Here is a 13399-nt window from a genome sequence, read left to right as displayed (position 1 = left end):
AGTACTTAGTACACTATTATTAAACTAAGATGCAAAATGCAGGAAAAACTACACAACCTGGGTAAAAAAAGCAAAGGTCAGAGGTCTAAAACAAGTGATCCACACCATGACTTCCACCACTTATTTTTATGTTTAAACTTAGATATGTTTATTTTTGGTATTGGTGGTGGTATTGGGGGGAGGGGGGCACAAAAGGAAATTATCACCCTGGGCTCCACTTGGTCTAAATCCAGCCCTGACGTATACATGCATGACCAACAGCACGAGAGGAAAAATATTGCTAAACAACAGCACAAGTGTTCATGGGACTCAGGCATGAACAAGACTGGACTTTGCATAGAGGAAGTGTTTGCCTGAAACATACATCACCAAGGTTAGGGGTAAGTGCATATTAGCACAGTACAATCAGTCCACACTCACATGAAACAAAATTACAAAATTAACTTTCTGTTTCTAAACATTAAAAAAAAACTCCAGGGACATTTGATGACCATTACTTGAAATACTAGAGGCAAGTGGCCCGGAAAAATAATCTGAAATGTATCTACAGTTTGAATTAGGGGAAGCTCACCACTAATCCTCCTTCCTTCCTCCAATAGCACCCACCTTGATTTTATAAGGAAATTTAAATGCAGAAAACATGAAAATATTGACAAGCATATTTCTTTTGTATACAGTATATTCATTGGTTAAAATACACATTCAATATAAATGTCATGTCGTTTATAATAATAAAAATCATAGTAGTGTGGTACCCTAGAACCTACTAGTTATACCACCTGTACCCTTAGAGACACATAGATACCTGTATATAGGTAAAGATTGTATATACCCAAATTTCAAATGTACGGAAATGTTGCCTCATTGCTAGCATTGGCACATGTTTAGTATTATTGTTTAGGAGTCTAGGTTTAGTAAATTTGTAAATATTTTTCTGTGTGTATTTGGGACTGGGATTCTGTCCCCCATAGACTTATTATAATTTTATGGCACACAGACTCTGTGTCATTATTTTCCACGGGGCTCACCCTTCCGCAAGAGAACAATGATCCCTTCCAGCAGTGTAACCTATTAAAAAATGTGGATGTCTCATGGCAGTGACTCTCCCAACAGGCTAGTAATAAGGTAAATGCCCCTCCCCATTTGTACTAATGGAATCCTGCAGTTCAGCCAACCAGCGCCTCCATTGGCATTGGTGGTCAGTGAGAGAAGAGGCAGTGCTGTGTGGCAGGACTGGTACGGGAGCTTAGGAATAGACATCGGAAGGTGATAGCAACCATTGATGTTTCCGATTTGATGGAAGTACTTTTTCCATTGAATCCTGGAAATTCAATGGTTGACGGCCCTCGGATGCAGCTTTCTGATGCCCATTTGCTGGCTGGCTACAGGGGGTGATCACACATTGCTGCTCTGTATAGCAAAGCAGTAGGTGAGCAACTGGAGAATGAATAGAACTGTGCACATGCGCACAGCATCTATTCTCTGTGTATGGGGAGCCCAGGGGCAGCCCAGCATCTCAGAGAGTGCTGGCCATGTCCCCACAGTGACGTGGAGGGGGGAACCGAGAGGCTCCATCACCTTTTCCACATACTCTACCCTTTCCAGGCGCATGTATAATCATCACAATAGTTACACTATTGCATGATAGGGATTCAATGGATAGTTGCCATTGCACCGCTTGATTTGATGTTGGAAGCCCGGCAACCGTTCAATGCCAGGCTTCCGATGTCCATCCCTACTGGAGCTTCCAGGCAGCAATACCCTGCATTTACTAGCACTTAAGGTCTAGAACAGTGGTGAAGGTAGTGCAATCTAAATCATATTAGGAGTAAACATCAGCAATGAAAATACAGTGTAAATGTGCAATCTCGTACAGTGGCAGATGTAAATGGAATAGTTAATTTATTCACATAACACACAATAAAACATGTTTTAGCCTAAATTTAGCCTCTGGCGAAGCTGTAGGATACAGGGAAATGCGTTAGTCAAACTGTGAACATAGAACCCTGATTTTTCTTAAAACACACATTGATTTACCAGGAATACCCGCGAGTGAACCGTTTGTCCTAATATCTCACCCTTTGAAAGGACACAAGAACAATAGGAACCCCTGAGTGGATAGCACTAAGCTGCAAGTTATTTTGGACACCAATGGATACCACCTGTGAAAAGGGCTCTGCAATATATTGGACGCCATATACGGCATTTACCTACCTGCAGGTTAGGTTACAAAACTCTTCTTTATGCAAGTGTGTTTTTTTCAATTCAGCCAAATTCCAGTATGTACACCTTATATTCCATCGCTTGAACTTATTGATTATTGAAATACACATTTTTACTTTTTATTGTCGGACTGTAGGCCTGATTCAGACCCGCTTGCGAGCGCAGGATGCTTGCAAGCGGGTCGATGGTGCCCTACTGCGCATGCGCACGCCGAGGGAGCTCCGTCATGCGCATGCACGAGACCCGGCTAGCGACGGGCTCGCCGTCGCTCCGGGTCTCGCACCAAAGGGGGCGTGCTGTCGATGTTGATTGACAGCACGCCCCCTTTGGTGGGCGTGCCGGGGGCGTTGCTGCCAGACGGAGGCGTTCCCATGGGAACGCCTACCGTCTGAAGCCGGCCCCACTGACATCAGTAGTGATGTCAGTGGGAGTGATTTTGGCTCTGATAGAGCCAAAATCACTCCAGGGATTGCGGCAGCGAGACCCTACCACAGGGTCTCCGTCGCAAGTCCGATGGTCGCGATATTCTTGACCATTGCGACCATCATCATGGATGCTTGCTATAGCTGTGGGTGGTCACCCACAACTATGCGAGCGTCCAAGAGGCCGCTCCATTTTTATGTAGGAGGGCCCTGATTCAGAGCGAGCGCTCTGGTCAGAGCGTCCGGCTCTGAATCAGGCCCTGTGTTCCTCTTTATTATTCATTGTACACTACTATTTAGTTTTAATCATGGTTTCTAGCATGAAACCAATGATTTATTGTGTGTTATGTGAATAAATTCACTAATACATTTATATCTGCCACTGTACGAAATTGCATATTTACACTGTATTTTCATTGCTGATGCTTACTTCTAATTTACTTCTAATACTGTACTTAATATACTTCTAATACTATGTAGATTGCACTACCTTCCACATTGTTCTAGACTTTATATATCAGGTGACTGCTGATTTTTACAATAGCTGTATCTTCACAGTATCTTTACAGTATTTATGAACTCTTTAGAACATCTTCCATTAACACATCTTAAGGTGAAACAGACAGAACAGTTTTTTCTTTTTCTGTTGCTAGCACTTAAGGTGCCTACAGACTAGACAACATGCAAACGATTCAATGTCATCACTGGTTTCCCTTGAACTCTCCCCGGCAGCTCCCAGGCACTCGAGGATACAATATGGTGCATAAACTGTACAATCTGACCAATGATATATTGTGCACGATCTAATGATTTGTAAATCTATAGATAGTGCACAATATATGGGCTGGACTGTCAGAGACACAGATGCATGCACAGTTCAGTGATCCATGCATGCATAAAAAAAATTAATCAAAAGTGTAAAAATAAAAAACCAGCATAACCAGCCCTAGGTTTTTCAGAGCCAGTACAGGTTTTCTAAATGCAGAGGACAAAAGATGTAGGGGTCCCCTGTATTTAGCACAATTAGCACTGGGCTAATCGAGTCAGTTCTGGTTGAAAATACAGGGGACAAAGAGAATAGGGGTCCCCTGTATTTTCCATAACCACCACCGGGCTCTTACTAGCAGGATTGTGTAATGCCACAGCCAGGGGAACCCTTACACTGGGTCCCCCAGCCAAAACTATACCCCTGACTGCTAGTCAGCCCAGGCTGGGGATCCCTGAGGAGGTGGGGACCCTTCAAAAAAGGGATCCCCCATCTACAGGGCACCCTAGGCCTGGGCTGATAGCCTGGAGTTATCCCCAGCATCCCTGGTTGATAAGTGCTGGGTTTATAGTGTAAAGTGTGGTGTAAAAAACAGATGAAGTAATGTTGTCTTTTGCAGGAAAACTAAATGTCCCAGCAAGCCTCCCCCATGCTGGTACTTGGAGAACCACAAGTAATAGCATGCAGGGCATTACAGGCCTGCTGGTACCTGTAGTTTTCCTGCAAAATAAATAAGACAGTACACATACACCATGAAAGTAAAGCTTTATTAACACATACATGCACACTCACATTCACACTCACAATCACACATACTCACTCAGGGGTCTATTTACTAAGTCTTGGATGGAGATAAAGTGAACAGAGATAAAGTCCCAGCTGATCAGCTCCTAACTGCCATGACACAGGTTGTGTTAGAAAAATTACAGTTAGGAGCTGATTGGCTGGTACTTTATATCCATCCAATGCTTAGTAAATAGACACCCTAGTATCTCTGTAGCCATTCATGTCCAATTGTCTGTGTAGAAATCCATGGATACCTGTAAAATAAAAATTCCAAATTCACCTATTCTTAGCGTGGATCATGTCCTCTTCATTCCAAGTAGGCATCCATGGCCTTCTTGGAAAAGAAATGTCCCAGACCCACGAACACAGCACTGTCCTCTAAGTACAGTACTACCAGAATGACAGTTCAGCCACAGGATTTCACTATAGAAATCCGGGTGCTGAGCTTTCATTGGCAGAGAGAGTCAGACCTCTGCCTGTCAGCCAATGAGCTGTTCCCACTATTAACTTCAATGGTTAGAACCGCTAAAATAACCTTTAGTAACCTTATCAGTTCTCACCACTGAAGTCTAAGGTGGGAACTGCTCATTGGTTGAGTGGCATAAGGCTCACCTCTCTAAGCCAATGAAAGCTCAGCACAGGATTTCTATATATGCTAGGAATAGGTGAGTATGGAATTTGTTTTACAGGTATCCATAATTTCTACATGGACAAGTGGACATGAATGACTACAGGGATACTAGGCAAGTATGTATGATTGTAAGTGTGAGTGTTTATGTATGTGTTAATAAAACTTTAAAATTCATAGTGTTTGTGTAGTGTTTGTGTACTGTCTTTATTTTAATATTTCTTCTGCAGGTGAACTACAGGTATCAGCGGGCCTGTAATGCCCCACATGCTGAAACTTGTGGTTCTCCAAGTACCAGCATGTAGGGGAGGCTTTACTGGGACCTGTAGTTCTCCTGCAAAATAGAATATTACTTCATCTGCATGTTACAACACACTTTAAACTATCAACCTGGCACCCACTGCCCAAGGGTGCCAGGGATATCACCGGGCTATCAGCTAAGGCCTGGGGTGCCCTGGAAGTAAGATCTGTAGGTAAGATCTGAGGATATGATGGATGATCCGGGGGTATGCGCATCGGCATCATTTTCATTCATGGACACTACACAATTTGCATCATTGGTCATTTCAATGTATCAAAATTGGCCAAATCATGGAACTGTAGGTGGACCCTGTAAGGCAGACTCCCCTCCCCATTAGGTGGGCAGAGTCTCTCTGTAAGGCAGCAGCTGGAGAGTGGAATGCACTCTGAGACCGGCCTCCCCTCTGTGTCCATCAGAAAAGTGCAAGGAGGTGCGGCTTCCCTGACTTGGGTAGAGCCAAGGACATTTCAAGAGGCACGTCTGTTTATGCAAAGGAAACTGCCTTAAACTCTCCCCTCCTGGCTATTGACAAACAGCAATGTGGACTTTCCCAGGCAAATAGTGGGCAGCAGGACAAGAGGCAGGCTCTCTGAGAATGTGGACTGAGGGAGGATGGTGATTCCCCCAGTGACAGATACCTACTCTACTTCAGAACAATTGGGACCAGTATCAGAGTGAGGTCTGTAATCAATTGTCCATCACAGCCCTGCACATCTGCTGAGAGCTCTAATTCATCACTATGGCTTTCAACTACAAGGAACCCCTCATCCATCCTCCCTCAAAAGTCTCTACAAACAGCTGTAAAGACAGAAACCAAAACTAACTTGCTAATTAGTGATTGGATCTTTAGAGTGCATGCTAGTCTCCAATAACACTCTATTCTTCTATTTACCTTATTACAGCATTCTACTTAAATATACAGTAGCTGCATCCCAGTATCAAATAATAACAGGCAAAAGACTTTCTGCTAGATGACTTATACAGACATTATAAAACAGGTATCATAAACTTTTCCAGTCTCCTCTGGAAAACTATTTAATTTGCAAAATATCAACTTAAAGTAGCAAAATTAGAGGTTACATATTATTTTCACATAGGAATTCAGCCAGTTTTTGCTACTGTCTAAAGCAGAAGCAGATTAAGATGTGAGGGAGCTAGACTCTCTGGATTCTCCAGTGATCAGCAAGGCTGCAGCAAACTACATCATGTCCACGATACTGCTAATAAGCAACACCCAGCAGCATAGCGTACATGATCTAGTACACAGCCAGAGGCAAATACAGGATTTTAAATGTGGGAGGTTATGTATACAGTATGTATAGAGAGATAGGGAGGAAAAATAGAGGGGGGAAGGGAGAGAGATAGGGAATAGTGGACACAGAGGGAGAAAGAGATGGGAAGAGGAAAAGGGAGAGAGAGATAGAGGAGTGTGACACAGAGGGAAGGGGAGGAAAATTGAGGGAGAGACACAGAGGCCCTGATTCAGAGCTGGACGCTCTGACAGAGCGCTCGCTCTGAATCAGGGCCGTCCCTGCTCCTTTTTGGAGCGGCCTCCTGGCCGCTCGCATAGCTGTGGGTGACCACCCACAGCTATAGCGAGCGGCCAAAATGATCGTCGTGATGGTCAAGACCATCGCGACCATCACGCTTGCGATGAGACCCTTGCGGTAGGGTCTCGCTGCTGCAAGCCCTGGAGTGCTCTTGGCTCTATCAGAGCCTAAAGCACTCCCACTGACATCACTAGTGATGTCAGTGGGGCCGGCCCCAGACGGTAGGCGTTCCCATGGGAACACCTCCGTCTGGGCAGCAATGCCCCCGGCACGCCCACCAAAGGGGGCGTGCTGTCTATCACCATTGACAGCACGCCCCCTTTGGTGCGAGACCCATAATGATGGCTTGGCCATCATTATTCGGGTCTCGCGCATGCGCACGACGGAGCCACCTCCACGGACTTGGGCAACATCGACCCACTTGCGAGCGCTCGGCGCTCGCAAGCGGGTCTGAATTAGGCCCAGAGAGTGAGACAGAGGAAGAGGGGAGAGAGAGTGAGGGGAAGATATAGAATGGGAGGGAGAGAGAAGAGAGAGATAAAAGGAGGTGGGAGGAGAAAGAAAGATATAGAAAGAGAGAGGAAGTGACAGGGAGAGAGAGAAATGGAAGGAAGGACAGGGAGGGAGATAGATAAAGAGGGAAGGAGAGGAACAGAGAGGAAGATAGAGAGAGGAGGAACATGAGGGAGATAGAGAGACTAAAAGAGAGGGAGGGGGCAGTGGGAGGGAGTGGGAGGGAAGGAGAGAGGGAGCGGAGAAAAAGAGAGAGAGGTGGCAGAGGAAGGGATAGAGAGGGGACAAGGAAGATCAGGGAGGGAGAGAGAGTCGGATGGAGGGTATTGCGAAAGAGGGAGGCGGGATGGTGATAGGGAGTGGGAAGAGAGGGTGGTGTGACAGGTAGGGAATTAGAGAGATAGGGAGTAGGGAGAGGGAGGGAAGAGAGGGAGGGAGAGAAAGAGGAGAGAAAGAGAGGAAGGGTCAGGGATGGTGACAGAGAGGGAGGGATAGAGAGGAGAGAGTAAACAGGAATGAGTGAGACAGAGAATGAGATAGAGGAAGAGAGGGAGAAAAGAAAGGGAGCAAGCAGGGGACAAAGAAGGAGGAAGGGGAGAGAGAGAGATAGAGAGAGTGGAGATAGACAGAGAATGGAAAAGGGATGGCAGAGGGAGAGGGAGCGTAGGGGAGAGAAAGAGGGAGGGGGAAGGCAGAGGGAGTAAGAGAGAGAGTGATGGAGGTGGAGGAAGAAAGAGAGGGAGGGACATGGATGGAGAAATGGAGAGAAATACGGAGGGAGGGACAGGGCAGGAGATAGTGATACAGAGATAGATAGGAAGGAGAGAGAGGTATGGGGGAGGGAGAGAATGAAGGAGAGAGACATGAAGGGAGTGAAACAGAGGGAGAATGTCTCCCTCGACAGAGGGAAAGGGAAAGAGAGAGGGGGGATGGAGAGGGAGGGGGTGGGAGAGGGAGGGAGAGACAGAGAGTGAGATAGAGGAAGAGAGGGAGAAAAAGGGAGACAGATAGAGGGTAAAGAAAGAGACAGAGGGAAGAGGGGACATAGACTGAGAAAGAGGGAGGGAGGGGGAGAGATAATGGGAGGGCAACAGAAGGAAAGAAGAATAGAGAATGGGAGGGAGAGAAAAACAGATAGAAAGAGAGAGGGTGATGGAAGGAGATAGTGAGGGTCAGATAGAGAGATAGATAGAGGGGGAGATAAAGAGGGAGGAAGATAGAGACAGAGAGAGAGAAATGGATGGAGGGAGAGAGATAGAGGGAGAAAGACATATGAATAGAGATATGTTAGAGGGTGGGAGAGACAGGGAGGAAGAGTGGGAGGTAGGGAGGAAAGGAAAGAGAGGGATAGACAGGGGGAGGGAGAGGGAGATAGAGAGAAGGGGGCAGGAAGGAAGCTAGAGAGACAGTGAGAGGGGGAGGGAGATAGATGGAGGGGGGTGTGAGATTAATGGAGAGAGAGGGTGAGATAAAGGGAGAGAGGGAGACAAAGAGAAAGTGATAGAGGGGAAAGAGAGAGATGGGGAAGGGGACAGAGAGGGAGAGAGTGGGAGAGATAAGGGGAGGGCGACAGAAGGAAAGAAGAATAGAGAATAGAAAAAGGGAGGGTACAGAGTGGCCCAATTTGGGCAATATTTGCAGTTGTGTGGAGGCCCCAAATGTGTGGGGCCCCTGGGTAGCCACTCTGTCTACCCTGACTATAATTTGGCCCTGACCTAAAGGATTCTAATGTACTAGAACTGCAATTCTTCCAGGAATTTCTCATTACAGCTGCAGGACATGGAGACAAAATTAGTAAGACACTTTGGGCCCTATTTATTAAAATCTGCATTAAAATGCAGATTGTAGTGTGATATTACCAGCTGAATTTGCATTGTGAATTCAGGCAATATCACAGGGATTTATAAAAAGTTTGTGATAAAGCTATGTCCCTGCAAATCCCCTCCACAGCCTTATACCTGTATTTTTCAGAAACAATCCAGCAACAAGGTGTCCACGCATGTGCCGACTGGCCGCCACTACCCCCATGATCATGACTGTGTACCCCCTGCGACCACCCTGACAGTCTCCCCCCTTAATTTCACTTACCTCTGGTGATTGGTGCTCCGGTGATGTCCTCCATGGGCTGGTCAGCTGGTCTCCCATCCTGCACTGTGACCAGGAAAGCTGACTAGGTCACAGCGCAGGAGCTGAGAAACCAGCTGACCAAAGCCATGGAGGACATTACCCAAGCACCAATCACCGGACCTAAACTCAGCAATTTTTTTTTTTTTAGCAGTGGTTAGCGTGTGGTCTGTTAAGACTACCCAGCTGATCACAGGGGCTGACTCAGGGGTCTGCTCTGCCTGTTTGAGTGGAGCTGGAGTCCAGTAACCGGGGAAAGCCTCGATAACGCCACCTCCAGGTGGCGTTATTATCACAGGGCTTCCCCCAGTTTATTTACACAGTTTATTTTTAGTAAATGCCAGGCAGATTGCATTTCCCATTACAATTATGGAAAATGTGATCTGATTACTAAAAATATCTGATAATTATGGCTTTGAGTAGAATTTTACAAATTCTACTCTAATTGCCTTTTAGTAAATTTAGGTGAACAGCCTTTTTCACATTTTAGTAAAAATAATGTTAATAAATAGAGCCCTTTGCAACATAAAAAGGATATTTAATTTGTGAGACAGATTGCAGTTACAGTCACTAAAGTTTCTCACATAAGGCAATTTCCTACATTTTTTGTCCAATTAAAGACCACCTGTTCTCTATAAACATTGGAGCCAGTGGTGTAGTCAGCTTTTGACAGGTGGAGGAGCTAACATGGAACAATAAGAGCCCCAGGCCCAGGTGTTTCAAGACCCAAATATAAACATGCAAATAAAAATGATTGCAATTGCATAATTTGCTGTCATTATTATAATTTTTACCTTTTGTAATTTTGTACTTTTTAAAATTTATTATGGAGTCTAGATAAGATTAAAAGGATTTAGTTTTTTATCCTATCATTGCAGTGAAATGCCTCTGCCCACTGTTTGCATTTAACCCACAAAATTGAAACAATAGCATTGTAATCCTGCTAGTGAGAAGGGGCTAAGCTTTATTATACTAAGGGTGGTGTGACAGTATTTGTATTGTGGTTAGGAATGGTACATAGGGGATAGGAGGATATATATACAGTACATAGAACTCCTGGTAGGTTGACTCAAATTGACAAAGGGGCATGTGCACTCCAAAATGATAATTATTTATGTGATAAGGCATATTAAAACTTCTTAAATCTCTGAGTGCCACTATTCATCACTTTAATTGGGAATTATCTTTCTATATACATTATTATTATTATTATTATTATTATTATTATTATATATAATTGAATACATATATTTTTGCATCTTGCAGTTAACAAAAAAACACGAATTGCAGCACAAAAATTTACTCATTTGTACTTGTTCACAAGTGCAATATTAATACCATTTACACAGTGACTGCTGTATTGACTAATGCTTATATATGCTTTTGGACCACTAATGCAATGAATTTGAAAGCTTATTAGTAACACAGTGTTTGCTGGATTAAATTAGCATACTGATGGTATAGGACATTTTAATATTAACGTTTCAGTATTTTTAAATTAAAGTTTTTTTACTATGTCTTTTATATACGGGCCGGTGTTTTTGTAATTGTGCTTATTAATTTTATTAGAAGATTGGTGTGTTCCAAGGGCTTTTGTTGTTTTCTGCTATGAATGTTCATTTAAAGGTTGAGTATCCCATAGAATAGCTGCTGGAAATACAAATTTGGAATAGATTTATTATTAGCACCTGATCCCATATTGTTTTTTGTTCTTAATTTGGAAGGTTACCTTTCTGTATACAGTATTATTATTAAAATATATAAATGAATACACACATTTTTGTTTCTTGTTGTTAACAAAAAACATGAATTGCAGCACAGAAATGTACTTATACGTGTATGTAAATAAATAGTAACAGTAGACACATGATATATACAGTATAAATGGAATCGGTATGAAATACCGCAGGCCGCAGTGATTGGCCGACAAAAGCAGAGTTCCCGGCAGTGGAAGCCCGACAGCGCTGGAAATCCCGATCGTCACTAAGGTAAGTATAAACTAACCTAACCTAACCCCCTAACCCTCCTTAGGGGTGCCTAACCCTAACCTCCCCCCCATGTGCCTAACCCTAACTCCCCCTCTAATTGTCTAACCCTAATCCCCCCTTTCCCGCTGCCTAAACCTAAGTCCCCCGGGGGGGTGCCTAACCCTCCCTCCCCCTAGCCTAACCCTAACCCTCCCAGGGGGGTGCCTAACCGTAAGTCCCCCATGGGTGCCCTAAACCTAACCCTCCCCCCCACAGCTGTCCACTTGCGGCGCCCGGCATCCCTTCTATCTGGATGCTGGGCGCCTGTCTCCCGGTGTCGGGGAAATGACAGGCATCTAGATATAGACACCTGGCATTTCACCCTCGCCGGGATATGACAGTCGGGAAGCCGGCTTCCCGATTGTATACCGTATGAATACATCCTGCCTTCACTAGCCTGTAAAACTTGACACAAACTGAAGATAATTAATGAATTTGTATTGAAGAGTTTAAGAACCTTCTTATTATAAAATAATATCAGTATTATTGATCTAAGAGGAAATACAGATTGTTGTTCCCCCCTATAGATTGCAAGCTCTAACAAGCAGAGCTCTCTCCTCTTTACTTACTCTCCTCACTTTTTTCTCCCACATCTGCTGCACCTTTCATCTAGGGTACAAGTTTCAGCCAGCATTAATTGCTGATGCCCATTATTTGTTAAATATCTAGCTTGTTTGTATTGTATTGTATTGTACTGTTTGTATTGTATTGCACTGTTTAAAATAATGTGAATGAAAAATAATAATATTGTGAATGCATAATAGAACTGATTCAACAAGGATCGCTATTGCGATCGGAGCCGAGATTATGCACGCAGTTCAACTGAGATAGTATGCTATTCCATTGCAATCACTATGCTGTCTCAGGACTACATGAGAATGCCCACTTTACCTTACACACATCCGTAATGTTTAGCAAGACTATGAAACCATTGGTACAATCGAGTACCATCGCAGCCTCACACACACTTACACAAGCCCTGACCTTACTCAGATATTGCTAACTTCATCTCACACTATGAGTCCTCAGACTGCGTACGGCACTGCACTGGCTAATTTATGCATGCCCCTGCAATGACATTGAATGCACTTGCACGCCTGCGTTTGCCCGACCACCACCCCTCACCTCCCACAAATGGGACTTCCTGTCAATCACTCTGCGATGAGTCTGCATAGTCACGACTACAGTGGAGTACTTGCACACGCACACAGCGATGCATGTGCAGTACGCAACAATTAGCCAATTGCATGCGTATTAGCAACTGTAATCCTTGCTGAATCAGGCCCAATGTCCCTTACGTACATTCAATTTATTTTCATGACCTTTGGTTCCATACATAGTTATCAATTCTGACAACACATAAATATTATTTTATACTTCTGTCCTGTTTGTGCAGCATATGTTGCCTTTCCTACGACTATGGTCTGTAAGACTGGAAGCATGTTAATACGGAGTATAGTAATCATTAAAGTTCAATAAAGAAGCAGAGATGAGGTATGATACAACAGAGGTATATAATATGTATATACTTGTGCTTCAATAATATATATATTTATGGTCTAACATGCAACACTGTAATGGGTCCAAGTTTTACGGCTCATTTTTGGAGGAAAGACTTCATCACATTTCCAATATTTGCTCTTATTTAAAAAATTGTAATGTTTTGTATTTATGACCCTTTATCACATGTTTTTTAAATAACCAAAGCCACTATTCATAGATTGAGTACTTACCAACACCTTCACAGATTGAGAAGACCAAGGCCAGATACAGCAGATACATTGTTGTCCCTCTTTGCCTAGAATTTACTTGTTTTTGAAACAAACTCTTCATGCATAAGTCATCTCTTGCCTCTTGCTTTACCTTCTGCAGCAGTGCTCCTTTGGGTCACCTACTTTTATAAAGTGAATGAGAGGAATGTTTTGTCTTTTTGAACTGTCAATCATGAATGTACTTTCCCTAGAAAAGAAAAATCTAATGTATTTAATTTAAGAATACTCTAAATTCTTCTATTGCGAAATACTTCAAAGGTGTTATATTTGTTACACCTATGCTATGG

At 43.7% G+C, this 13399-nt stretch overlaps 1 protein-coding gene across 1 annotated transcript in view; it reads right to left on the bottom strand.

Moving 5' to 3' along the window:
- Positions 1 to 13197, bottom strand: part of LOC148508605 (uncharacterized) — a 653608-nt gene extending 640411 nt beyond the window's left edge. Inside the window, exon 1 of the mRNA XM_088444305.1 lies at positions 13074 to 13197. Coding sequence (XP_088300431.1) covers positions 13074 to 13173 — 100 coding nt within the window. The 5' untranslated portion in view covers positions 13174 to 13197. The remainder of the gene's footprint in view (positions 1 to 13073) is intronic.
- Positions 13198 to 13399: the final 202 nt, after the last annotated feature.

This window comes from Taudactylus pleione, unplaced genomic scaffold (genome assembly GCF_031769625.1).
Source record: "Taudactylus pleione unplaced genomic scaffold, aTauple2 ptg000353l, whole genome shotgun sequence".
In the NCBI taxonomy this organism is placed as follows: Eukaryota; Metazoa; Chordata; class Amphibia; order Anura; family Myobatrachidae; genus Taudactylus; species Taudactylus pleione.
This window is presented reverse-complemented; position numbering and strand designations above follow the sequence as displayed.